The sequence below is a fragment of the Perissodus microlepis genome, chromosome 15, assembly GCF_051167445.1.
Source record: "Perissodus microlepis isolate ML-2025 ecotype Zambia chromosome 15, ASM5116744v1, whole genome shotgun sequence".
In the NCBI taxonomy this organism is placed as follows: domain Eukaryota; kingdom Metazoa; phylum Chordata; class Actinopteri; order Cichliformes; family Cichlidae; genus Perissodus; species Perissodus microlepis.
In genome coordinates, this window is record NC_140475.1 from 13,559,167 (window position 1) to 13,586,377 (window position 27,211).

General features: G+C 40.0%; 2 protein-coding genes across 11 annotated transcripts; both read left to right on the top strand.

Moving 5' to 3' along the window:
• The first annotated feature begins 37 nt into the window (after positions 1–37).
• pum2 (pumilio RNA-binding family member 2) lies at positions 38–21,211 on the top strand. 10 transcript variants are annotated; one of them, XM_084952114.1, is made up of 24 exons: positions 38–523; positions 2,283–2,646; positions 3,151–3,189; positions 4,306–4,374; positions 5,735–5,840; positions 7,687–7,874; positions 7,967–8,139; positions 8,380–8,680; positions 8,765–8,858; positions 8,976–9,083; positions 9,231–9,376; positions 9,823–9,943; positions 10,179–10,319; positions 11,360–11,665; positions 11,762–11,989; positions 12,195–12,462; positions 12,674–12,803; positions 12,942–13,070; positions 13,189–13,326; positions 13,555–13,680; positions 13,963–14,034; positions 14,950–15,071; positions 17,532–17,724; positions 18,583–21,211. In XM_084952114.1, exons 2-24 carry the CDS (start codon positions 2,296–2,298, stop codon positions 18,712–18,714), a joined length of 3,681 nt encoding a protein of 1,226 aa, XP_084808240.1. In that variant the 5' UTR covers positions 38–523; positions 2,283–2,295; the 3' UTR covers positions 18,715–21,211. The 10 variants fall into 10 exon arrangements, with proteins under 10 accessions (XP_084808240.1, XP_084808239.1, XP_084808245.1 ...); XM_084952113.1 differs by having other exon boundaries at positions 39–523; positions 11,363–11,665; positions 12,942–13,076; XM_084952119.1 differs by having other exon boundaries at positions 39–523; positions 7,783–7,874; positions 12,942–13,076.
• Positions 21,212–22,926: 1,715 nt separating this feature from the next.
• Positions 22,927–26,893, top strand: LOC146371879 (uncharacterized). The gene is made up of 5 exons (XM_084952124.1): positions 22,927–23,102; positions 25,259–25,343; positions 25,436–25,515; positions 25,611–25,725; positions 25,804–26,893. Exons 1-5 carry the CDS (start codon positions 23,037–23,039, stop codon positions 25,971–25,973), a joined length of 516 nt encoding a protein of 171 aa, XP_084808250.1. The 5' UTR covers positions 22,927–23,036; the 3' UTR covers positions 25,974–26,893.
• The last annotated feature ends 318 nt before the right edge of the window (positions 26,894–27,211 follow it).

Genomic DNA, 27,211 nt, shown 5'->3' on the forward strand with positions numbered 1-27,211 from the left:
ACCCGACTGAGAATCAGGCGAAATCAACTAAAATCACAGCACGATGACGATAAATATACGCGTACTTCTTCTTTGAAACCCCCCTTTCAAATAAGCTTCCCGGACACATTGGCTTGCTACTTTTATTACCGAGTCAGCATTTTGTTCACAAAATGACATGAGCCGGCTGTCTAATGAGGATTCATTCAAACTAAGCCAATTTATTCTATAGAATGTGAGAGTGATTTTGGGTGGGGAAGTGTCTCTGAGACTTATTTCTATGATACCACATATTAGGTTGCCTAACACAGGGGGGTTTGGTGCTCAAAAGGCACGCTGGGAAGGCAAATTGACACTGACATTGTTATACGCATGTCTACGTAATTCACGCTATTTACAGGGAGGGGGCACTAGCGTAGACAAACTGTTAGCTTTGACTACCAAGCTTTGCTAAATCACCGCTCTCTCTCCAAGGAAACAAAACAATATAGAATCGGGTTGACGGCGTGCAACAAGCACAGATCCTCTCTCGACACGACAACGCGTGAGTATGCCCTCACATCTGTTCACAACCGAATCCAAAGCTGTGTAAGGGGACTGCTTTGGAAGCGGTTGCCGCCGTGCGAGTATTTCCCCTTTTGTTTAGCGGTTAAGGCCCCTCTGTTTGGAACTTGAAGGGGGGCCATGTTGTTTAGCCACTCAGTGTTTGGCTGATGTTTTAGCTAACAACAGCAACATGGCTATTAGCGTTTGTTAGCTCTCGGAGATGGCCGTAACGTGTTGTCTACAGTGAATATCGGATAATAAGTCGAGAAAATGTGTTCTATTTAACATGCAAAGCCACCCGCTGACTATAAAACAGCAGTGAATTAAGCGAATTTCTTTGATGTCTCACCAATAATAAACACAACAGGCCCTTTGCGGTTAGCACTAGCTAGTTAGCTCCAGAGAACCAATGGTTAGCTTTAATCATGTTCGATTTCCGCTAGCAGAAATACATGAGGGAGGGGAAAAAGTAAACAATCAAAAGAAGCGAGGCAACAAACCACAAAGCAAACACAATCTAATAAATAAATAAACATTTACGCAAATCCCCGCTGAAAGTCGTTAAGGTAGCTTCCTTATTATTATAGCGGCTTGCTTGCTGCTGGCTAGGCTAGGCTAGCTAGCCAGGCTGCTAATTGGTGTGCCACAATGAACAGTTTCAAATTTGAATACGTTGTTGCAAGCTCGTTACATCATCTCAGGAATCAGTCGTGGCTATCGCTGAATATTTGCATTTATGCGTGTATGTCTGTGTGGTAGCCGAAGCTTTATTGCTGGTATCCCCAGTCTTATGGTCACCAGCTAGTATTTGGCTAACGACAACGTTACCGAGCGGTGTTGCTCTTATAAGCCACCAACATCGATGTCAGTCGCTTGTTTTGTTCTTGGCCCGATCTTTTTAATTTAACAAAACATTATCAACCTGTTGTAGCACAAATAGTTAAGCAGAATTAGACAACTATATCCCTGGCGTGTTGTTAGCAGCTCGGGAATTAGTCTTGTCCCAGCGAGGAAAATTAAAAGCATTAGTTATCATTTTATTATTCTTTTGGATGAACATCTTTAATGGGATGTAAAAGCTGATTTTTGTCTGAAGGCTCAAGGAGGATTTAATAAGTCCACGATGGTCGCATTATAATAGCATGGGCTTTCATAAAAGCCAATTATGATGCCGTAAACACCACATTGTAATGGGTGCTACATTACATTGTATAATGAAATTAAAATCACATCTGAGTCATTTATATCCTAGTGTTTCTTATTGGTCATTTATATGTAATTATACAGGACACACAGAGATACTATATCCTCTAATAAGATTTCTTTCAATTTTATGCAAGTGAAATTAAAATAAGAAAATATACATTCAATTCAATTCAATTTTATTTATATAGCGCCAAATCACAACAAAAGTCGCCTCAAGGCGCTTCATAGATACAGAGAAAAACCCAACAATCATATGACCCCCTATGAGCAAGCACTTTGGCGACAGTGGGAAGGAAAAACTCCCTTTTAACAGGAAGAAACCTCCGGCAGAACCAGGCTCAGGGAGGGGCGGCCATCTGCTGCGACCGGTTGGGGTGAGAGAAGGAAGACAGGATAAAAGACATGCTGTGGAAGAGAGACAGAGGTTAATGACAGATATGATTCAATGCAGAGAGGTCTATTAATACATAGTGAGTGAGAAAGGTGACTGGAAAGGAAAAACTCAGTTTCAGTGAGTAAATCTTACTTTGTGTGCTTGTTTTGTTTTTTAGGCTTTCCCGTGGAATGAGCATTCCATGCAGCATCCTAGGTATGAATGACGTGGCCTGGCAGGAGACGAGAGGTGGGATGCTGCATGCAAATGGTGCTCCTGAGTCTGGGGGTGTCCGAGTTCATGGCGGAGGGCCCCTAGCCACAGTTGGCGGAGCTGGTCAGGCTCCTGGAGGGCCACACATACAGGGCATGGACAGGGTTCCTAACCCTACCCCAGGTACCCCACAGCCCCCGCTGAGCGGGAGGTCTCAGGATGACGCCACAGTAGGATACTTCTTTCAGAGGCAGCCTGGGGAGCAGCTTGTAAGTTGCACACCTAGCAAGCATCGCTGGCCTACTGGGGATGCCAATCATGTCGATCAGGTAAAGAGTTGGTTTGTTTTTTGTTTTATTGAGCTAAGGCATGCGGTGATGTGCAGTTTAGTATAATTACCAGACAGAACAAGTCCTCAATTTTCACTGATTATTATATTGGTATAAACAGCAAGTAAACAATCTGTTGTTTATTGTTTAAATGTAGTACTTTGTCATTATTGGAGTTACAGACAGGTCTGTCCACAGCCGTTTGCCCAGTCAAACGTGAGGTGAAGGTTGGAGTGCAGATTTCAGAGATCACCAGTCTGTTACTACAAGTATTAAAAAGCCATAGCACTGCTTCTGATTTACAACAGACATCAGCAAGATTATAGTTTTGGCCATTGTGTCAGCACAACAGGGGTGTGAGTCTCACCATGTTGACTGAGCCAGAGTTGTAATAGAAAGTGTGGTTATTAAATAATGAAATAAATGCTGCAATTAAACTTTAATGAAGAAAGCTTGTCTTTTAATTCTGTTCCCCTTCAAATTATTCCCCTTCTGCACCTACAGACTGCTGCACTCGGGGCTTTCAGTGATCAAAGCAGCGTAGTAAGTCTTCTTCCATTAGTGGTCTAAGAGGCTTCATGGTTTTATTCTACACTGTTGGATCAGACTTGGAAGTGCTTCTCTTAAACGCAAATGTGATTTTGAAGGAAAATAAATAAAGTTGCGTGGTACTTGGATCAGATTAATAAGGAGGATTGACATGTAGTTGGCCAGAAATGGCTTCACTAGGACAGCTCAGCATACTGATATGGATGGAGATATTTTCCCACAGCTGTGGCTTCTTTTTTGCTGACCATATATTGAGAAATGTCTATAATCTGTCTGTAGTAATGTTAAGCCAATGGTGCACTGGAAACCAATCCTCTTTTAATTTCAAAACCTGTCTTTGTGTTGTCATTTAATAGCCACACCTTACATCCTGTCTCAACAGTAGTTTAAGCTGCTCTGCAGCTTTTTTTTTGTTGCTACATACAAAGCCCCGTCTCGTGTTTAGGTTATTTCATTTTTTTTTCTTTCAAACTTCATTCAAACTATTCTGTTTCATGCAAGCAAGTCATTGTGCCCTGCAGAAGAGCGAGTGTAATCGCCTCTCTTTATAAATCATCATGTGTAGTCTGTGCAAATGTTTTTTTGTGTTTAGCTCTGCATAGGTCCTAGTCTAAAAATGTTTTTTTAAAAAGGTCCTTCTCAGATTTTTATTTTCATTTTCAGTTTTCCTTAACACATCGTGTATAGTGGGACGGGGGGGGGGGCGGTCATGCAATAACCAAAGCTAAATGATCGTGTCAGATACCTTAACATAAGTCGAACAGTCAGGACTAATTGCTTTGGGATTTCATGTAAGAGAACTTTATTAAACTACAGTCTCTTATTGGCTTAACAGCATATTCAAAATGCTGTGTAAGTCATAATTCATGTCTGGCTTGTTTCACAAAACCAGAATGTTACGTAATGTAAAAACAATTGCACAGATTAAAGAATAAATGTTAGTTTTTTGCTAAGAATGTTTATGTATTCTATTGAATTGTCACATATTCTTACAACAAGCACTCTTTAGCATTGCAGGTACAATTTTACAGTTTACATTTTGTTAAATCAGTGCTGTTTAATTTAAAATGTTCATGAAAAACCTTTTTTCCTTTTTTAAATCTGTCTCAGGTCCGTGCAGTGGATGAAATGAACTATGATTTTCAAGCTCTTGCTTTGGAGTCGAGGGGGATGGGAGAGGTAAGAACAGATTTTGTCTGCATATCGTTCACTCTCCTCACTCTTATACAGTTTTCTGTGATTATTATTTAATTATTTTCTTCTTTCCCCGCCGCTCTAGAATTGAAAAGTGACTGTACACATCCGTAGGTTGCTATTTTACAGAGGCCAGATTTAAGTATGGCTTTCTTCAGTCCTGTGAAACCTCGTCTAGAGAAACTATAGAAATGCTGAACTATTTTTAAAGCATCAATGTTTGCACCACCACCACCACCACCGAGTCTTTAAAATACAGATTTATTGTAAACTAGTTCATCTTACCTTTGATTGAAATCCATTAAACCCTCACCTGTCCCTGTTTTATTGTCAGCAAGCATATGCACAATACAGAAACAACTGAACAACACTAAATGTTTGTTTGCCTAATAAAGGGTTTTCTGAAAGCTTTTTGACTTAACGCTATTACAAATAATTTTTTATAAACGATAAACACCTTGTGCTCCTCTGTCTGCTACACTGATGTAGTTACATTTTCTCATATTTTATGTCTCAGACTCCCCACCCCCCAGGCTGCTGCATGTAAATCTATGTGCAGTCCTCTACAGTGATGGTAAAACTGTGTTGTATAGGAGTGTTTTTCTCATTTTATGAAACAAGAAGACTAAAATAGCCGGTTCACTTAAGCAAATAAATTGTTTACTTGGTGTTTGGTTAAAGCATCAGTTGCAGCATTGACTTTCTTACTAATGACAAATCTTATTAACAATGGTCATAAAACTTGGCACAACTTTCCTAGAAATCTTCAAGCTCAACCAGCCTTTTTTCCTGGCAGTGTGGATTGGGTCATTGACTTGTTTGCCTCGCCGGAGCACTCTAGGGGGAAAAAGATTCCAGTTAGAATTTAATCTGTTTTAAGAGGAGTCTGAAACAGAAAACCTGTACGGATTCTTTAGAAAAGCATTATTGAACTGACTTGAAGTTAACTGAGAGTTGCTCAAAGGTCTTGAGTGTAATAGCCCCAATTATAGGTAATTAGTGTCTATAATGGGTAATTAGGTCCAACTTACACTAAATAATAAACATTTGAATCCTATGTCAATAAAAAATTCTTATGAATTAGTAGTCAGTCACTCCCCATGTCTGTGTACAAATACAGTCTAATTGAAGCTTAGATTGTTCAATTAAGTGATTTCTCCTGATATCTTCCAATTATGCCAATTAATTATTAGTGAGTTTAACTTGTCCTCAAAACATTCTGTTCTCAAACATCTCATTCACATACGGAGTCGAAAATACGTCTCCCTTTGCACTCGCAGTTTGGAATCATAAATGCAAATGCTTTTCTACACCATTCAGAAACGCTGTTTATGTTTTTTCTTAGCTTTTGCCAGCAAAAAAGCTCTGGGATTCTGATGAGCTGGCCAAAGATGGCAGGAAAGGAATGCTTCTTGGAGAAGAGTGGAGAGACAATGCATGGGGATCATCTCGTGAGTGTCTTTTAAAATTTGTCTTTTCTCTAATTAATTAATCATTACATATGTGGTTAAGATATCTGTTCCAGTCATGTGTTTTGGAATGGAATATCTCAGTTTTCACAGGTGCCTGCCAGCTATAACATTTTGATATAAATACTATTAGAACGATATAAATACAGTGGCAAGAAAAAGTAAGTGAACCCTTTGGACTTTGTCTTAAAATCAGGTCAGATCTTCATCTGAGTTACGATTATAAACAAACCAGGGTTTTTTTCTGCTTTTTTTTATTTTTTGTTGAAATTGCACACACACACAATTATTTTTACATATATCATGGTGCATTTTGACTTTTTTTTTTTTTTTTTTGTCCAAAGGCTATGTTAGAAAATGGTAAACATCTCCCTTCACGAATACCATCTATAAATCATTCCTGGTTAGGACAGCAAGGACTGATTTAGACTTCTGCAGTGAGTGTTTGTAGAGCCTGTGGTGTAACCTATGTAAGTGCCTGACTTCACTGGCGGCATTTACGCTTGTGCGAAATACATTCTGTGCGGATTACCTCGTGGTTATGTCCTGGTCATTTGTATGCGGAGTCATCCAATAGAAACCAATAAAATGGTGGGGCTTTTTGTCCCGTCTTTAATTCCCACTCAAGTTTTTTTTTTTTTTTTTCCTCACTTGCTGTATTCCCTCACATCTATTCTGATAGGTTTAACAACCTGCCTGCAGGAATTTGCAGACATTTGTGAATCCTTACATTGATGCTATGATCATTATTCCTTATATTGAAGTGATGACAGTTATTCTCTCACTGATGAATTAAGCAACTACAGCAAAAAAGCAGCTGGACATGCACAGGAAGAATCGGCAGTACTGAACAGGCCAATCACAATCGTTGCGGGGTGCGTGGACATGATGGGTAGTTAAATCGCTGGTTAGAACGCCACTGCTGTCCATAAAACCTTGCCTGATATTTGCTAAAGGAGTACTGTGATCCTTTACAGCACTACTGCAGTACTGAATGATGTAGCTAAACTGCAAAGTAAAGCCTGCGCTTCCTTTGCCTGAGTTCAAATTATTCTTCATTTATCTCATTTGTCCCTTTTATCCAACATTTATCTGATTGGTTGTCCCTCTAAACGGAAGGTTAGAACAGCAGGTGAGTGGAGCTGCTGAGCTTGCAGCCAGATATGTGTGCATGAGATGACCATATTAAGCACATCTGCTCTAAGTGACCTCACACAGAGCTAAGAGTAGGAAAAAAAATGAAATTAACCATTTAGAACAGTCTGAATCCTGAGCGTATGGCATTAAGGGATTACTTACTAACCGTAGCTGATTATTTGAAATAGGCATGTTTATTATGAGCACTGACCATTGTGCCCATTCACATATGGCTGAAAATGAGCTAAAGTATAATAGGTTCCTTTTACAAGAAGAAGGTCTAACGGTTCAGTCAGAGCCCAGTTTCTTAATCTAATAGAGGTGCTGAAGAATGACCTCGAGGATAATTCACGCCAGAGATTCATTTCTGACAACATGGCTGAAGTGAGACAATTCTAGAAGAATGACTCAAACTTCCTCCTGATTGTGGCTGCAGAAAACCTTTGAGATCACTGCTGCCACAGGAGGTTCAGTCACTTGTCAAATCCAAGGGTTCCCTTACTTTTTCTACCAGCAATCTAAAGTTTTAAGAAAGACATAAGAGATTGTTTGGGTCAAACATCACGTTTGTGTTTACTTGTGACTCAGATGAAGATCAAATCAGATTTTCTGACCAGTGAACGCAGAAGAACATGTAATTCCACGGGTTCACTTCGCTTGCCACTGTATTTGATTACGACTTTTCGTTCAGATCATTCAGTGTCTCAGCCAATCATGGTGCAGCGACGGCCAGGCCAGGGTTTCCATGGCAATGGTGATGCCAATTCTGTGCTTTCACCTCGCTCAGAAGGCGGAGGTCTCGGCGTGAGCATGGTGGAGTACGTCCTGAGTTCGTCCCCTGGTGACAAGATGGATGGCCGCTACAGAAATGGAGGCTATGTAAGCCAAACTCTTGCATCTCATCGATCTTACCAAAAGTGGAGATTGCATTTCTTTGTCTAAATTTTTTTCTGTCTTTCGTATTTACACAGGGTGCAGGAGATGCTGACCAAGATGGGAGAGAGAAAAGTGATGCGCAAGAGAAGGTGTCGCCTTTTGAAGACGACAAAAGCCCTGAGATGAAGGTGGGAGAGGAGAGTGATCCTACTAAAGCCAATGGAAGAGGTCTGCTGAACGGCATGGACAGAGACTGTAAAGACTTCAAGTAGGTTTTCCTTTTACAATGATACAAGTTAACATTTTTTTCCATTTTCTACTGGTTATCTCTAATATAGTATATATAGCTTTTCAGTTAAAAACTAAATATAAAATATCAGACTGTGTAAATATGAACATTTATAAGTTGATTTGAGGGTTTTTAGACTTTTGTTTCGCCCCCAAATAACAGTTTTGTATAAATATGGTGGTCCTTTTTAAACTTAACTTGTTTTTTTTGTTCTTTTAGCCCAACTCCTGGAAGCCGTCAAGCTTCTCCCACTGAGGCTGTGGAGAGGATGGGTCCCAGTCAGACAGGTTTGGAGATGATGGGGCAGCACCACCACCACCCTCATGCTCTCCAACAGCAGAACCCCTCCCAAAACAAGGTCCAAGCTGAGGATTTCCAGAACCAGGAGGCCCAGAACATGGGCGGTATGGAGCAGCAAGCTGGTGTGGAGTCCTTACAATTTGACTATGCTGGTAATCAGATTCAGGTGGACTCTTCAGGGACTCCAGTTGGATTGTTTGACTACAACTCTCAGCAGCAGGTCTGTTAAATGCACAAAGTCTGTTTGGTAGTTTGCTCTGCAGGTTGTGAGCAGTTTGTTGATTTTTATTTATTTTTTTTCCAGTTGTTCCAGAGGTCTAATCCATTGACTGTTCAACAGCTCACTGCAGCTCAGCAGCAACAATATGCACTGGCTGCAGCCCAGCAGCAGCATCTTGGTGAGACAGATTCTTTTGCAGTATTGTTTAACTGCTTTGTCTCTCAGGTTGTCTCTGTTTGAGTTGCATAGACTTTTGAATGAGAATTATATTGTTGTTCTTCCTCATGTTACTCAGCTGGCCTTGCTCCTGCATTTGTGCCAAACCCTTACATCATTAATGCTGCCCCACCTGGAGCTGATCCCTACACTGCTGCTGGGTTGGCAGCAGCAGCAACGCTTGCAGGTGATCACATGGCACATGTTCATCCGCAAGTTCTCATTGAAATCCAACAGATCATTATTATTTTATTTCTTTTACTCTTGATTATCTTCTGCCCAGATCCAATGTATAACTTCAGATGTGGGTTTTTTTTTCTCTCCCCTCCTCCAGGCCCCACAGTTGTTCCACCACAGTACTACGGCGTCCCTTGGGGTGTGTACCCAGCTAATCTTTTCCAGCAGCAGCCTGCATCTACTGCCAATCACTCGGCCAATCAGCAAGCATCCAGTCAAGGGCCAGGGCCAGGGCAACCACAGGTAGGAATAATTTCTCTAACCAGTATTAATTCCCTACTTCATTGGCCTCGTATGATTGTGAAAAATGTGCTTCAGGATGCGGTTTCAGTCATCTGTCTGCGACCAGTTATCGTGTGCAGAATGTTTATGATGACAGGATGACCCTGAAAATGAGTCATCCATGAAGACCTGCTGTTAAAATTTAGAAAAGTTAAAAGTGGGCGGGGCTTCTGTGGCGTAGATCCATCAGTTGTGCATTTGATTCAGAACTGTTCTGGGGTTGGTTGTATATGTTTCCAAGCAACTCGTGACGTCTGATCAAACCACACAGTCGTGGTAAAACACGTTAGCTATATTTTAGCTGTTCCTCATTTAGTCACTTGTTTATTTTTTGTTGTGACGACAAGTTGAGATTGCTTCCCTTTCAGTACAAAGTCAGTAACAGTATTTTTAACTGTTTCTGCCAGGTGATGCGCACTGGAACCAACCAGCGACCTCTCACACCTGGGCAAGGCCAGCAAAGCCAGCAGGAATCCTTAGCTGCAGCAGCTGCTGCAAACCCTGCGTTGGCATACACAGGAATGCCTGGTTGGTCTACCATTTCATACATATGCTATACTGCAATGTAGCCAAAGACACTCACAACCAAATACATATTTTTTTTCCTTTATTGGTTCACATTAAGTGTATATAGTGTGCGAGTAGTAGTAGTTACAAAATACTGAAACAGTGTTTCTAACAACACTCCAAGTATGTTGTGTAGTAATAGTAAACTGTGTAATTACTAACTCTCTCCTCTTTGTGTGTCTTGTTTCTTCCTCAGGTTATCAGGTTTTGGCCCCTGCAGCTTACTATGACCAGACTGGAGCTTTGGTAATGGGCCCTGGTGCCCGCACCGGTCTGGGTGGGCCTGTTCGTCTAGTCCAAACCCCACTTCTTATCAACCATGCAGCGGCGCAAGCTGGTAGGAATTTTTTAAAACATTTGCTTTGCTAATTAAGGAATTCTTTCCTCTCCTGTGTCACCAACTGTTTGCTCAGAGGGGATCTGTGGATGGTTTGGTGTAGGGTTTTTACATTGCATTCAAGTGCCTTGGGGTAACTGTTGTGATTTGGCACTATATAACTCAAATTTAGCTAATCTAATTGCATTAGAGATGATTATTTGGAATTCGGTGACTGTATTTTATCTGATTCAAATCTCAAAAAAGATCACTCTCCATCTCCTGTGGACTATGTCTCCTATTTTGTCCACTGACACCTTCTTCAAAAAACCAAATGTGACGTTGATCAGATAAGCAGATCACATAGTTTGGTTTAAATTTGGTCTGTTCGCAGTGTTTGTCTCCTGCAGTTACCACTGCTGTCTCCACTCTGCGTGTGGGGAGGACACACACCGAGCAATGTTTCATTTGGCTATTTTAGTGAATAAATTCATTACTTTAATATGTTCCCAAGCCTCTTACCCCGAGTTTAATCACCACACATAAGCAGTAACCTTTAAATATAGGTGGAAAAAAATGATTCAGCCAAGAAGTCCCAGCTTCTACAAAGTGTGTTCACGCTGATGGTTTAAAATGCAAAAGTGGCTCTCCCAAAAATAGCTGAATATGTTTATGTTTAATTCTGCTTTTTATTATTTGTTTATATTTGAGCTCGTCATTTGTGTTTATCTATTGTAAAATGACTTCACCCACTTAGCAGTTCTCTAGCAATCTGCCAGATCTGCTGTTTTGAGTAGGCACAGTTGCATGCACACATGTAGCGATCTGATTTGTATAGATGTCCTCTTCTCAAAATGATAACTTAATGAGTGCTTCTGTGTGGTGTGTTGTGCAAATGATATGTGTGTGTATTATTAATAGAGATGGGATTTTTTTTCTTCTTAGATATGCCTTCTATAATGTCTGTCCGCACACCCACTTCTTTCTATTCTTACTTGATTAGTACCACTCATGTGACCTTTCCTCACTTTTGACCTCTCACAATAATCTCTCTCCATCAGCAGCAGCAGTGTCTGCATCTGGCTCCGGTAACAACATGTCTGGTCCTCCAGCCAACGGACTGTACCGCTCCATGCCTCAGCCTCAACCTCAGCCGCAGCAGCAGCAGGCTCCTCCACCCAGCAGCGGCCTGCCCTCCAGCTCATTCTACGGATCTGGATCAGTCCCCAACACCTCTCAGAGCAGCTCTCTTTTCTCTCACACCTCTGCTGCCCCACCACCCCCAAGCTCCTCCCTGGGCTTCAGCAGCACCGGCGGATCTCTTGGCGTTGGCCTGGGCTCTGCTCTTGGGGGTTTCGGCTCTTCTGGTCAGTGGCTAAACAACGTGCTGCTTGGAGAGGAAAATGGTCTTGTGTTAAATTTAAGTTTTGTGTTCTAAAAGTGCTTTGTTTATGATTTTTCAGTATCCAGCTCGACCAGTAGCAGTGTATCCCGCAGGGATTCCCTGTTGGCAAGTTCTGACCTATACAAACGAGGTGGCAGCAGTTTAACTCCCATTGGGCAGCCGTTTTATAACAGCCTGGGTTACTCCTCTTCACCCAGCCCCATTGGCCTTACACCAGGTCATTCCCCACTCACTCCTCCGCCATCTTTGCCCTCTTCCCATGGATCCTCTTCCAGCCTTCACCTAGGTAAGCCTAAAGAAGGGATGTTTACCTTTTGGTCGAATGTTGCTTTTGAGGTAGAAAATAAAGAAGCATTTGAACCTGTTCGTAAGTGAGGATTGATGTGACTTAAATAGAATAGAACTTTAAGTTGTCATCCCCTGTTAGGGGCACCTTCAGTGAAATTGATGCTTGTAAATGAAATATTCAAAATTGTCTTATTTAATCCTAGGTGGCCTGACAAATGGCAGTGGCCGTTACATTTCTGCAGCTCCCGGAGCTGAGGCCAAATACCGGAGCACAGGCGGCACGTCCAGTCTGTTCAATTCCAGCAGCCAGTTGTTCCCTCCCTCACGGCCCCGCTACAGCCGCTCTGATGTCATGCCATCTGGACGCAGCCGCCTATTGGAAGACTTCAGGAACAACCGTTTTCCAAACCTCCAGCTCCGTGACTTGCCTGGACACATGGTGGAGTTCTCTCAAGACCAGCACGGATCCAGGTGACGGACCTAATTTAATGCTTGAAAATGCCACCGCACAATTAAATATATAGGCTTTTGGGAAATAATGAATTTCTTTTAGGTCTCGTAAATTTAAGCCTTAGCCACAAAAGAAAACATGCAAAAAAAACTACATTGCAGTGTTACACTTTTTATAATGAGTCCACTCTTTAAGTGTCTTTTTAATCGTTCCCTGTTTTCTCCAATCTAGATTTATCCAGCAGAAGCTAGAGAGGGCCACTCCTGCTGAGAGACAGATGGTGTTTGGAGAAATTTTGCAAGCAGCATACCAACTGATGACTGATGTATTTGGGAATTATGTCATCCAAAAGTTCTTTGAGGTTGGGAGTGTTAAAGTTCATCCATGTGTCTTTTGAGTAACTGCACAGTATAAACTAAACTCGATTCCATTTATATTAAATTACTCTCATATTGTAATAGATTCCGGCATATATAATATATTTTTTATGTTGTCTCAGTTTGGAAGTGCAGAACAGAAACTTGCTTTAGCGACCCGTATCCGCGGACACGTCCTTCCCCTGGCGTTGCAGATGTATGGTTGCAGGGTCATTCAGAAAGCCCTGGAGTCAATTTCCTCAGACCAGCAGGTAATTGTAAGTGAGATTTCACTTCTTTATAACAGTTTTATTTTCTATTGAAAAGCATTTTATTCGTCCTTCATATTAAAGGCTTTGATTTAATTTGATATCATTTTCTTCCGTTTAGAGCGACATTGTCCGTGAGCTTGACGGCCATGTGCTGAAGTGTGTGAAAGACCAGAATGGGAACCATGTGGTACAGAAGTGCATTGAATGTGTCCAGCCTCAGGCTCTTCAGTTCATTATTGATGCCTTCCAGGGACAGGTGGGTTTTTTGTTTTTTTTTTGGTTTTTGTTTTTGTTTTTTTTTTAGTTTTTGTTATTTTTGTTTTTTAGAATAGCTGCCATATAATAAGTTGCCTTATAACGTAACTACCATTCAGTATAGTTTATCTTTTTGTAGACTCATGTGAGCTGTAGGGTTGCATTAATATCTAAATCCTCTGATGTTCTTTCACTACATGGTACAATAAGCACTGTTTTTATTTTCTAGGTTTTTGTACTTTCCACACACCCCTATGGCTGCAGAGTTATCCAAAGGATCTTGGAGCACTGCACCCAGGAGCAAACTCTGCCCATCCTGGAAGAGCTTCATCAGCACTCTGAACAGCTGGGCCAGGTGTGCACATCAGTTTCCTCTCTGTCCCATTTTAAACTTCACGCTGACTACCTTATTTTTGCTAGCTGCGACTGATCGTTGTTGACATTTATCATTTTATGTCGCGTATTTGCATGCGTCCTTCATGTTTGAACATTTCATATTTTTAGCCTGTCATTGTTCCTGTGTAGTTGTGGTCTGCTAAGTGTAAGGATGAATGTAAATGTGCTGTTAGCTGACATTACATCTGACATATGTGATTATTTAAACATCCACCCTGCCCCCCTCACTTATTCCATCTAGAAATATCAAGGCGTTTCATTGGAGATGACACCCAAAACATATTATACAGTGTCCCGTGATGCACTGTTCAAGGTCAGAGCAATTTGCCTCTATCGCGGATGTCCCTGTGCTCACTTCCTTTTTCCCTCTTTATTTTTTTAATCTTTTCTTCTGTAAAGAATCTAATTTAACATTTAGATAGTTTTCCAACTCCCAACCCTTATGGTCCTTTCCTAACCCACTGAGCTGCCTGTTCTTCCTTTTTCCTCCCTTCTTGCTTTATGCCAGAGGATTTAGGGACATGCTAATCTGCTGTCTGATGATCCCTCTTTTGCCTACAGCATTTTTTGATCAGTCTGTTTTTCCCTCTTTTTTTTTTTAAATTCTCATTTTGCTAAAATTATAATTGTTTGATTCAAATCTAGGAGTTTGAAACTCTTTTATAACCAAATAGTTCACAAATGGTGTTTTAAAACCAACATAATGCAAGTTCATGTTAAAACAGATTGACAGAAAATGGTTTGGGAGGCAAATACTTCAAATTTAAAGGTGGAGATCGCATTACCTACTCAACAAATTACCACTTTAACAAGCTTGGCAGTTGAGTGGTGTTATTTGTTGTTTGGTCAGTTCATTTTTTTTGTCTCCATCTTGCCGCACTAAAATCACACCCGTAACTGTCTATCACCCGTTTCTGAAGGGGCAAAGATGCTATTGGTTGTGTTACCTGGTCAGCAACACAAACCAGCAGCATCTGTTTTGTCTGACCTTCCGCAGTGATGACGTAAGGGTATTCGAAATACTACAAATGGGGGTGTCGCTCATTCATCGGCCAATCATTGTAGAGTTGCATGATTACCCTATCAATCGAGGCCAATGGGGGAAAAAGTAGTGCATGAGTATCAATCATGTTCAGTTGTATCTCACAGTTTGTTTGTTTTTTGTTGTTGTGATTAATCTTGTTGGGATGACTCTGCCTTGCCCTTACACCTCTGTTGCCTCCTGCAGGATCAGTACGGTAACTACGTCATTCAGCATGTTTTGGAGCATGGCAGACCAGAAGATAAGAGCAAGATAGTGGCAGAGGTGCGCGGGAAGGTTCTTGTCCTGAGCCAGCATAAATTTGCAAGGTAAGCTAAGCAGTCTGTATGGATTAAGAGTGGGCTGTATATTGTTTGCGGATTTTGACATTAACAGGGCAGACGGTGAATATTCTTAAGTTCATTTCGTATGAAATGATTGTGAAAATAAATATTCTGTTGTGGGAGGGAAAGCACTCACGTTACTGTCAATATTAGAGCAGCTGTGTTTCTTCACACTTCTGCTGGTGTGAGGACAGAGATGTGAGTGATTTGCACTAGCATAACTAAGGAACATAAGTTGATGCATATCATCTGAAGATCAGTCGATACGCTGTTGTTGTTCTGCTACATCTTTCGAGTGTTTACATTTGTAAATCCCGGTTAATAGTAGGTTTATAACATGCAGGTTAACAACTCACGTTTGGACCTGATAAGAGATAATTTAGGCCTGGGATAATTTATCAGTAACCATGTGGTAACAATAGCAGGAAGTTCATAACCTAGATCTTTCTTGAGTCGAGTAGGATGGGAATGCTGAATTTTAGGTTTCTTTGTTTTCAAAGCAGAGATTGTCATGGGCAAGTGTCCATTTGCTTAGCTTGGAGTAAATTCTTTTGTAATGTATAGGCGGTGGCATGATGGTACAGTGGTTACTGCTATCACCTCACAACAAGTTCCTAGTTTGAATCTCCGGTTTGGCTCAGGCCTTGCTGTATGGAGTTTGTAAGTTCACCCTGTGCTTACATGGGTTTCCTCGAGCTTCCTCTCACACTCTGAAGATATTCATTTTAGGCAGGTGCAGTGCTTGAAGTGTATAGCATAAAATTATGATTGAATGCTTGGTTAAGATGAGATATGCAGTGAAGTGCCTTGAGTGGTTCTTAAGAATAGAAAAGTGCTTTCTTAATGCGAGTACATTAGGCAAGTAGATATTTTAAAAGACAAGTCTATGTTGAACTAAACGTGTCTGCACGAGTTGTTATGGCGGTCATATTGGTTTTCACTCTTGTGGATGTGATGTGTTTGTCAGTGAGCAAACATGACTTTAGGCCGACTTTGGACCTTTAATTTATTTTAGTTTGAGTTATTTAATTACATGGCTCACGATAATTGTGAATATGTGGGACAAAGGATGTTGGCTAAGTAGGCGAGATGGAGGCAGATGATCCACTGTGGGGATCTTTAAAGGGAGATGCAAAAAGATGAGGACAAATCCTCTACTGGGAGCCAGTACCACAAAACGACTTCCACGTTCAGTTCCTGTAGTTAAACAAAAGTGGTTGTCTACTTGTTTCGTAATACAAGGTTTTCCAGTCTTGCTACCATTAAAAATGGTGGTGTGTGCCGCCAATTTGTAAAAATACATGTCTGCTGGCAGCAGAGTGGTATATTTTATACATTTAAAAGATGAGCTGTAATATTAGGAAAAAATAAGATGCTCACAAACTTAACATAACTGCTGCAATTAAACAGCACTATACAAGTGTATGAGTGTTTGATGGGAAAAATGATCCTTGTAACTTGTAGAAAAGTGCTGTAACAATGTGTAAATGACTAATATCCTCTTTAGTGTAACATGGAGCAGTCTGTAAGACTGTCCCAGTGGGCCATCATTGCATATGTTTAGAGTTTTGTGTTTCATTTCTTTGGAAAAAGTTTGGAATTCTAATCAATAAATATTCTCAGCTTTAGGAATAAATTGCTGTGTAAAATTGATCCTGTTAGTCAACAGGAAGAAAAAAATTAAGCTGGGAATAGTGGTCCCCTCTCCTAAAAACCTGTCTCTGGTAGATTGTAATCTGATAGACAAAGGGCTTAGACACTCTAAAAACTAGATGCTCTTATTGGGATGGTCCAGTGGAGGAGGATTATCTGGAATTTTCTATAAATTAATCTGAGTTGTACATGTTGTTTTCTTATCAAACATAACCTGTTCCTGCACGTGTCAGGTGTAAAACTAGGTCATAGTAATCCTCCTTTATATTTCCCAAATTCAAGTTTACCCCATTAACAACCAGCCCTTGCCTCACAGTTGGGGTCAGCAAAACCTTAAACTAATTGAGCTGTTTGAACACTTGTCCAGTCCACTGTGCCTAATAATTACAGTTTGCTAACACACATGCATACTGTAACGTTGGACCCAAGAAACATAAGCTGGAACGAATTTAACGACAGCAGAACTTTTATTTAACACTGTGGTTTACTGGGACACAGACACTCCAGCTCTCTCTCTGCTGTCACGTCCGCTCTCCTCCTCCGACTGTCACTGCCAACATATAAAGAGACACAATCACTGTCAGATCCCAGCACACCTGTTCACCCCGCCCCTGCGCCGCCCCGGGAGCTCACTGCGTCACCCCTCCTCTGCAGCTGGCCAGAGACCACACCCACGCCATACATACCACGTGATGCCAAAAACAAAAGAAAATGATTCTAATATGCTGGCATCTCTCTGCTTCCATCTGTTCAGTTATAAACCTGAGTAACAGTAGCTTATTTTTCCCCCAGTAATGTGGTGGAGAAGTGTGTGATCCACTCCTCGCGTGCAGAGAGAGCTCTGCTGATAGATGAAGTGTGCTGCCAGAAAGACGGGCCCCACAGCGCCTTGTACACCATGATGAAAGACCAGTACGCCAACTACGTTGTCCAAAGAATGATCGACATGGCAGAACCTGCTCAGCGTAAAATCATCATGCACAAGGTGAGTCGCCTACTAAATGTGCTCATGTTAGTGTTAATGATAGTGGGTGGATTGTGGTCCATTTGATCCAGTGAATTCTATCAGTGTTCTGTAAGGTTTAGCAAAGCTTAAAAAGTCTAATCTGTTTATGTCCATAGTTTCTGACAAGTGGTCAAATCGACTTGGCTGGTAAAAGTTTAGCTGTGAAGTTTTATCAGTGGTATCCAGGGGGTTGCACAGCTCATTCAGATCATGAAACAGCCCAAGTTAAAACAAGTGCCTGCGTTGGTGCTTTCAAGGACCCTTGATATGTGAAATATGACCAGAAAGACCTGTTTTTAGTCATGTTATCAGTGCCATTATGTGTACAGCGATTGTATTTTGCATGAAAACAAAGTAATAACTAGGGTGTGCACTTCCGTATCTATCTGCCAGCATTGTGTCCATTGTTTACATATTTTACATTACTCTGTGTGTACATCAGTGCAGGCTTTTGTCAAAGCTCTTGTGTTGACATCAAACTAGTTAATGCTGTTTTTGTTTTTAAAGAACAGTATAGCGTGGGTGCCAAAAATTTGCCAAAATATCTGCATTCTTTCTGCTGGCCAACAGGGGGCGACTCCTGTGGTTCCAAAAATAAGAAATTTTTGTAGACTACTGCAAGAAAATCACTTAACTCATGAATTCAGTAACCCTTTTACATACACAATCTCCATCAGCAGTTTCAAGACTTACTTAACGTAACATGATATGCATTTTGTAAATTATGCTACCCATAATTAAAAAGCATGCCAATTCTTTAACCCTACTTCCAGATTTAAAATCATTTGAGCTTCTTCAGATTTTAAATGCATTTATCTTCTTCTCTTCTTTATTTAGATCCGGCCTCACATTGCCACTTTGCGTAAGTACACCTATGGGAAGCACATTCTAGCCAAGCTAGAGAAGTACTACATGAAGAGTGGATCTGAACTGGGTCCAATCGGCGGTCCCGCGAATGGTCTGATGTAGTCACGTACACATCCCAGGTCCCCTGAACAAGTGGAGGAGTAGGAGCCCCAAACCCCCTGTTCTGTCTGAGATGTGCTCCTTAGCCATAGGGGTTAGCCTTTGACGCCCTCTGTTATCCCATCATTTGGGGGGGCAAGTTACCAAAAAAACAAGACAAGTCAACTTCACCTAAGAACGCTGTGACAACTGACCCCTGCCACTCTGCCACCCCTGGTGCAGGTCCCCAGCATGGCCCCCAGGGGGCGCACAGTCAGCAGGCTGTTTATTCTTTTTGTTTTTCTTTTGTTTTCCTCCTTTTTTTTTTTCTTTTTTTTTTCCCTGGGTAAAGCACAAGCCCATTGTTAATGATGTAATTGATGTATTTGACTGGTTTTCGTATTATCTTGTACATTTAGTTTTTTACCTTGTAAATTCTCTGTAGAAAAAGAAATTATTACACATTTGCTGAAATTTACAGTTCTTACAATTAACACCAGCAAGTGACTTTATAAAGGCTAAACTGAGTGATCCTTTTAAAACACGATTCCATTTGTTTTTGTAAACAGACAGCTGTTCTTATTAAGCTTAGGCAATTTATTATAATATTTGTATATTATCCCACACACAGTTTAAAAAAAAGAAAAAGGAAAAAAGAGTGTTTTCCCATGCCAAAGCAGCTGATGGATTAGTTTTCAAATAGCATCACATAGTATGGATGGACAGAAATCCTTCCATCCACAAGCGAGTACTATGCGTCACGTGCCACAGTCACCCAGAGGTCTTTGAGGCCGCTTTGCCAGCTCGGGGTTTGGAGATTGGTGCTTTACTCTAGGGTAGCGTTTGCCAGTGGTGGTTTTTTTTTTTTTTCTTGCCTCGTTTTTTCTTTTGTTTGTTTCTTTTGTTTGTTTTTTCCCCACCCTTTGCGGGAGTGTGTGCGTGTTTGGTTACTCCAGCAGCTCGTGGCCTGCATTATGTTTTGGTACTGACAGACTGAGCTGCTACATCCACCGAGCACCATTTGAGCCGTCTTACTCTCCCCTCATGCAGGCGATCACTTGATTTATTTTTTTTTTATGCAGGAGGAAGTAAAACGCTACCATTTAACTTAAAGAAGCAGAGCATGAGGTTTGGTTGTACAGCGGGCGTATGACCTGGTTTAATATTAACATAAAATGACCATAGCTTTGGGTGGGGTGGGGTGGGGCTTTTTGCAGGGATAGCAGGGTGGGAGTGGGGTACGCGTTGGCATGCTGTAATAGGTTTTAATCCTTAGAATGATTTTTTTTTTTTTCCTTTATGTTTTGTGTAACATCTTATCTGTCTTGTAGTTTGAGATGAACACTGCCCTAGAAAACAGTATCTTTATGTACTGAATAATCATCTCGTGTGTAGAAGTAGTTGAGCAATGTATAGCATCTTTATGTATGAGAAAATTGTTGCTCTTTTTTTGGTTGAGGGGCTTGCAGCAGTGATGGGAACCCCCACCGCCTGAAGGTCAGAGCAGTCCAAAAAATTATTATTTTATTTCTGGAATTTGGTCAGTTTTGTACATCTGAGGTGAAATAAATTAGACGTAGCTGAAGAAAGGGATGCTTAAAGAACCTTTTTCTTGTTTTCTTTTTTTCTTTGGGTATGTAAGTGGATTGGCGGAGGCCGGTGGGGCCATCAAAAGCTATACAATTCACCTGTAACGCTCGTAGTGACGGCTTCTTTGCTTCATATGAATTGTAGAATAAATGTAGTATATGTGCAGTTAATAAGTGTAAGATTATTAGTTTCACTAAAAAAAAAAAAAGTCTAGTTGTGGTGTTTGACAGGCCTTGCTCTAAATTTGTAGTGATGCTTTTATTTGTCTGTACAGTTGTACATTTGTAAACGTTTATGCTGTAAATGGGATGTCTTTTACACTTTTTTCTTTTTTTTTTCTTTGGAGGGGGGAGAAAAAGGCTAATGTGCATTTAGATGTGTGTATATTCATCACTCCTTTCCCCTTGAATATAATGTATACAGGTTTTATTTGATCAAGTGTTATTTTAAAGGAAATGAAAACTTAATGGCTTCACAATCTGGCATGGTTTTTGTTTTTAAATCTGTTCTGGGCCAGCCTCTATTTGTACTGAAGCTGTAACATCCACTGTTGATAGTCTTTCTGATGTGTGACAGTTTAAAAAAAAAAAAAAAAAGAAAAAGGAAAAAAAGAAACACTCTGTACTAAAACCGAGGCTGCATTTAGTCCTCTCTGCTACCATGGAAACTTCACAGGATATGACGAGAATTATTTTTGTACAGAAGAGTGCTGTATTTTGAAACAGCTACTACCTTGTAAGCAAAAGCAATGTAAAATATTGTCAATTATATAAATATGAACATATGAGTTTTGTCACACTGTCAAAGTCATGTACATTTTCAGGTGGCCTTATGTACATTTCCAGATGTTAGATGAAGAAAACGAACTCCTTTTTCGAAGCAGAATTGTGACATTGTATGATTAAACTGTTCTTCTAACATTTGACCTTAATTATTGCAGAGTTTTTTTTTTCCCTCTTCATATGTTAATGATTTCTTAATCATTTCAAGACACTGGATTTTAAACTAATGGTGAAATAAGTGCCTAAAAGTTGGTTTACATCCACCCATCCATTTGCTTCCGCTTATCCTTTTCAGGGTCGCGGGGGTTGCTGGAGCCTATCCCAGCTGTTATAGGGCGAGAGGCGGGGTACGCCCTCATCCACTTGAATCAGTATGTGCCAGACTGTGTTGGAAAGATTAACATTAATTTCTGCTTTCCAAAACAATTAAAAAGCCTTCACTTCACTGAAAACGCAGCAGCTGGAACAGAAGTTAAAAGGGAACTTGTACCTCTCCTGTATTTTTCTTCATCAGCTTTGTGGTAAATCAAAAATTACATTTATATTCCTCCTCACGTATGAAATGCTGAATGACTTAAAGATATCTTGGCATTTATCTCAGTTTCCAACCTTGGTCTTAGTTCCTACAGTTACAAGTCTTCAGGTCCTTTTTATGTAGAACAGCTCCCACTCTGAATCCGGTGACCCTGAACAGTCCCTTAGTTATGCTGCTATAGTCTCAAATTGCTTATGGACTTCCTATGAAGTACTGAGCACTTCTTTTCTGAGGTGGATTGATGCTGGGGCAGCCGTAGCTAGGTAGATAAGAGACTACTATTTAGTGTCCTTGGGCTGGACACTCAATGCATTCATCATTTAAGAGCACATGAATGTTTGACAAGGAGTTTAGGCATGAAATAACAGAATAAATGATGTGTGGAAGTACAACCCCAGGCCCCAAAATGTTTAGATGTTGTGTAAATTAAAGTAGAATGCAATGGTTTGCAAATCTCATAAAGCCATGCGTTATTAATAATCAAACACAGAAAACATCAAATGTTTATAATGACACATTTTATTATTTCATGAAAAATATTTGCTCATTTTGAATTTGACGGCAGGAACACATCTCAAAAAAGTTGGTTCGGGGTGCACAAAATGCTTGAAAAATACTGAAAAAGAGAACATTTTTCAACTAATTAGGTTAACTGGAAACATGTCAGTTACATGATTGAGTACAAAAATCAATCAACAAAGAGTTTCTCAGAAAGGAATCTGAGCCGAAGCTCGGTGTAAAATTGTCAAAGTCTAAGAAAATGTACAGGTATTACTGTAAAAATCTTCTGAAAGCAGGTGACTCATAGTGTGTCATAGTATTTACAGCAAACATGTTTTTCAATGACTCATTAGGGCTCATTGTAATCAATGTTTTTAACAAACAGACAGATAGGAAAAGTAGCGATGTTTCCCTTGCATTTTTATTTCATTTTAGTTCGTTTTTCGAGTTCAAAAAATCATTTTAGTTAATTTTTTTTTCAGATTTCTTCTTATTACTACCATTTTAGTTAACTAAAATGTTTTTTGTTTTTTCGTTTTTTACATCTAGTTTTAGTTTTAAGTTTAGTTTTGGTTAAATAGATATTTTTTTTATACAAAGCCAACAGGATCCTCACGCGATATGATATAGATAAAAAGATAGTTTTAAGGGTCAAACTACAGCAAGAATAAACAAATTACGGTTTTGCTTTTATTTCCTCCTACGGTAAGTTAATTTATTAATTAACTTTTTATTCATTTATTTGCTCTTACCCAGGGGTCTGACTTATGTACAGACTCCAGCGTATGAGCCCTGCCACCTGTTATCAGCTACAGTTAACGTGTGTTTTATTGGTGGGCGGGATTTGGACAAGGTGACACCGGGAGAGGCTGGAAGTTCAATAAAAACACCTTCGCAGCTCCGGAGAACAGCAAAGCGGACACCAGCTCAGCTGAAGCATGCGGCTATCTTTGGCAGCTTCTTTATTTCTCTCTCTGGGATTAATACATCCGGTGTGGACGTCGGTAAGTCATTTTTATCTTGTTCAACACTTTTAAAAAGCCATACGAGACGCTAAAGATCTCGCGCTCACCTTTCTCACTTCCTGAAGTTAACCGGGCTGCATTAGACTTTCGAGCAAGAGATGTTAATGTGTACATTTTCAGCTAAGAGTGTCTTGTGGTTTGTTTTTATTTTTAGGAAAAGTCAACTGAAGATAATACCAATTAAAGACCAGTTTCTGTCTTTTGTAGAGTCACGTGACTGCAAAAAACAATAACACACACCTATTATCCACCATATTGTTATTGGTAGCAGTGATGAAGTAGTCTAATTCTTTTAATCAAAGCTGAAATTCTTAACTATAAAAAATAACATAGAAATAATCAAAAGTATAAGGAGGCTTCTCGCTTGTTTATAATGGTGCATGGTGTAATGTAAAGGCCGTAAAAATCAGATTATTGTATCTGGAAAGCAGGTTTCAATAAATTGTTCAAACTTAAGAAACCGAAAATATTAATTATTTATACAAGAAACCGTTTTTGAATCAGTCGAAATTTCTTTATGAGATATGGTTTGATCTTTTCATGTAAGCCTCGTTAAAAGGCAAACTTGTGTCTTCTTCAGGGTTTCGATTGGAGCCTTTAATCCTCCCTGAAACGTACATGATGTATGAGGCCTGTTATTACTAAGGCTATAAGCTTAAGTTGGGTTAGCGTCACGACTCTGATTTGGCCTCCATAGCATTAGTTTTCTTCTCGTTCAACCATTCTGTTGTTGATTTACTTGTGTTCATTATGTCTGGTTTCAACATCCAGCCTCTCCTTACCTCAGGGCATATACACCTGCTGTGACACATGACTGAAAAACTATTTTGATGCGGTCTTAAAATTAATTATGATCTCAGTGATTGAAAGCCCTCCAGGCCCTGAGCACCTGTTTTGCTTTAGCAGGATTGTAAGACTGGTTCTTATACAGTGCTTTCCTACTCCGGTTGAGCACTCAAAGCACTTCCTTCTATGTTTAGGTGTATGCAAGCGTTGGGAGCACTTTAGGGTTCAGTATCTTGCCCGATCATGCAGACAGGGATCAAACCATTAACCTTCTGATTAGTAAACAGCTCCACTTCCTGAGCCACAGCCAGAAAAGATGTTATGTTGTTGTGGAGTCCCCCCCCCCCTCTCACTTTTTGCCAAAATGTTAAACTTTAGTGTCATTTCTTCATGAGCATTGTCATAATGGTGGTGTAGAGGCTTCAACAAGTATTTTTCTCATAACCTCGGGTTCTGTTTACCGCCTTCTTGGAGGGCATCCACAATCTGGGAGAGCATCAAGGGTTCTGATTCCATCCATAATAATACTGTCTGTCATACTCAAGTCATTGAAAATGGTTTATTCAGTGAATGTTGTTCATGGTTCAACCAATTTTCTTGAGAAAAGCAAACTTTCCCAGTACAGACTCTGTATGGTGGGTCATGTTTACAACCCACGTTCCATATCTCATCTCTAAAACTGGAACACATGAATTCAAGTAGCTTTTGGAGGCTGTGTTATGACTCAGTGGAGCCTCGGTTTATTGGCTTAGTATGACTGTGTTTGCCTGTAACTGTAACAGAGCACATTTTATTTGTGATAATGCAGAATACCGGTCAAAGAGTACACAAACTCTTTCTTGCAGCTGTAGAATGGCTTCCTTATGAGTCCTGTATCTGTTCATTACACATAAACAACAGATTGTATATGTTTTATTGTACTTTGGGTTCTGAATTCACTGATTATGAGGACTAGACATTCCCATCTGATTGTTCTAGCTAAAGAATTAAACTAAATGTCACCTGTATTTATTATTACTCCCTGAAGTTGTATTTTGTTAAGTTTAATTACTTGCCAAATGGGTGGAGTTGTATTCCCGCTTAAAGTCATCTACTTGACACTACATGCCAGTAACAATCTAATCACTTGTGCCATTATGGGCTTGTCAGCCACAGTGTGTGTGTTTCAGGTTATTTCTTTTTTTGTGGGACTTTGTATCCTGGACATGATTCATGTGTTTATTGGCTTCTTAAGGAAAGTACCTTCGTTAGCTTCCTTCACCTCTTGTATGTTTTCATATCTAACAATATAACAGGAAGCAGTCAGCATGTTTAAATACCCTCTTGTGTTTTTTTCCCCCCATGATTAGCTTTCTGTCCCTCCAGAGGAATTGGAGGGATCAGGCTATGACCTGGATGGTTCTGGTTCCGGTTCTGGAGATGGGTCAGAGGAGGGTAATTCTTCATCTATAAAATGTTAATGACCCATTTTACATAATGTACATGACCACTGTATGTTTCATCCTCTCTAACTGCACTCTTGCCAGGTGTAACTGAAGGTCAGCACAACAGCAAAGACGGCAGAATTCTGGCAGAAACCAGAGACGAGACCAAGATTACTTTCCATGTATGACTTCAATCAGTCCCATGATTTCTTCACCTGTTGATGTTGGTGGTGTAACAGGAAGTGATCGTGTGTAACTGTCTTGTCTTTTGCTTTAGGGCTTTTCAGACAAGACGTTTAGCAACACGCACAGGTCAGCAGCAGACGATGACTCTGGATATGTTGTTATAGCAAACAGCAGGAGCTACTTTGAGAATAGTGAATTCCTTGCAGGTACTTTGCAATATGGCACAATGAGAAAGCTATAAGCTGCGACTTTCTAATATAGCTCACCTAGGTTTATGTTTACAGGTGTTATTGCAGGGGGAGTAACGGGATTGGCTCTCGCAGCAACTGTGGCAGGAATATTAATCTACAAATGGCAGAAGAAAGAGGAGGAGGACCGATACAGTCTGGGCCCAGAGAAGGCTTTAGATCATAATTATCAGAAACCAAACAGGGAAAAAGTATTCCTTGTTTAACCACACCTGCATCTGATAACTGTAAAGCCGTTGTTTGATAAGTTGATGCTACTTGGCAATTTATGTACCTCAAAATCTACTGTAAATGCATACTTTACTCGTGGTCTCTGGAAGGAAGGTGGGGTTCATATTTCTTATGCACTTAAAGTGAGATATGTCTATTGTTGTTGAATGTATTTATATTTAAGATAAAACATGGAGGATTTTTTTAGTCGATGATCTTCCAGGTGTCCGTCTTTTAAAAATAATTGTGATTCCTTCATCGTACACTGAGTAGCTGTAGCACTGGGGTCGTATCCTCTGAGTTTTGGGTGATGTGGGATTTTGTTACGATGTGTAATTTTAATTGCCTTCAGTGTGTTTGGTTGAATGCAGGTAAAGCAAAGATGCACCGTTTAATATGTAATTAGTTGTCATTATATGAAAGTTTCTGTTTAATTGTTTTGAAGAGGTAGCTTATTGTAGCATTTATATTTGCCTTTAAATGGCCAAAAAAAAAATATCTACTGCACTTCTAATGGAGTGAAGCAGGCCTGTCCACCAGACATTTTGACAAATCATAATGCAATAATAAAACACAAAAAAGCAGGCAAATTAAAATTTTTTGTAGAAACTTGGCTACTCTGTCATGTTTTACAGGGATGGGTGAATAAATAAGAATCATTGTTAAGTTGCCAGAGAGTGATAATTAAAATTTCTGTAATGTGGTGACCATTGATAGGCAGGAAAATCTCTGTCGTTCACCATTACTTTAAGCTATGTGACCCATGTGATATGAGATATGAATTGAAGGGGCAGCTCATTTAAGAGTGCATAACACCGCTATAGCTGCTGTAATGCAACATGTTTTATGTTGCGTATATGTATGTCTATTTTTGTATGTAACAATCAATAATAAAATAACTTTGTAACAATTAAAATCTGATTTTTTTTTTTATGTTTTCTGTGCAGAGGTGGTTTCTTTGAACCACACAGTTTGCTTATACGTGCATATGACTGAGAGTTTGTGCATTTTATTGCATGGCATGTGTTACTACTCAAAGATGATCAGAACTGCAGAGCCTTGTTTAAGTAGAAGGTTGTTTTATACACTGCATCCTGTAGGCTCAATATGAACTGAAAGGCTTTAAATTGTAATACCCTAATGGGTAAATATCATCTATAAGATATTTTGTGTTAGTGAGCTTCATTATTTGCAGCATGGTATTATTATTATTTTTTGTTATTATTATTATCAT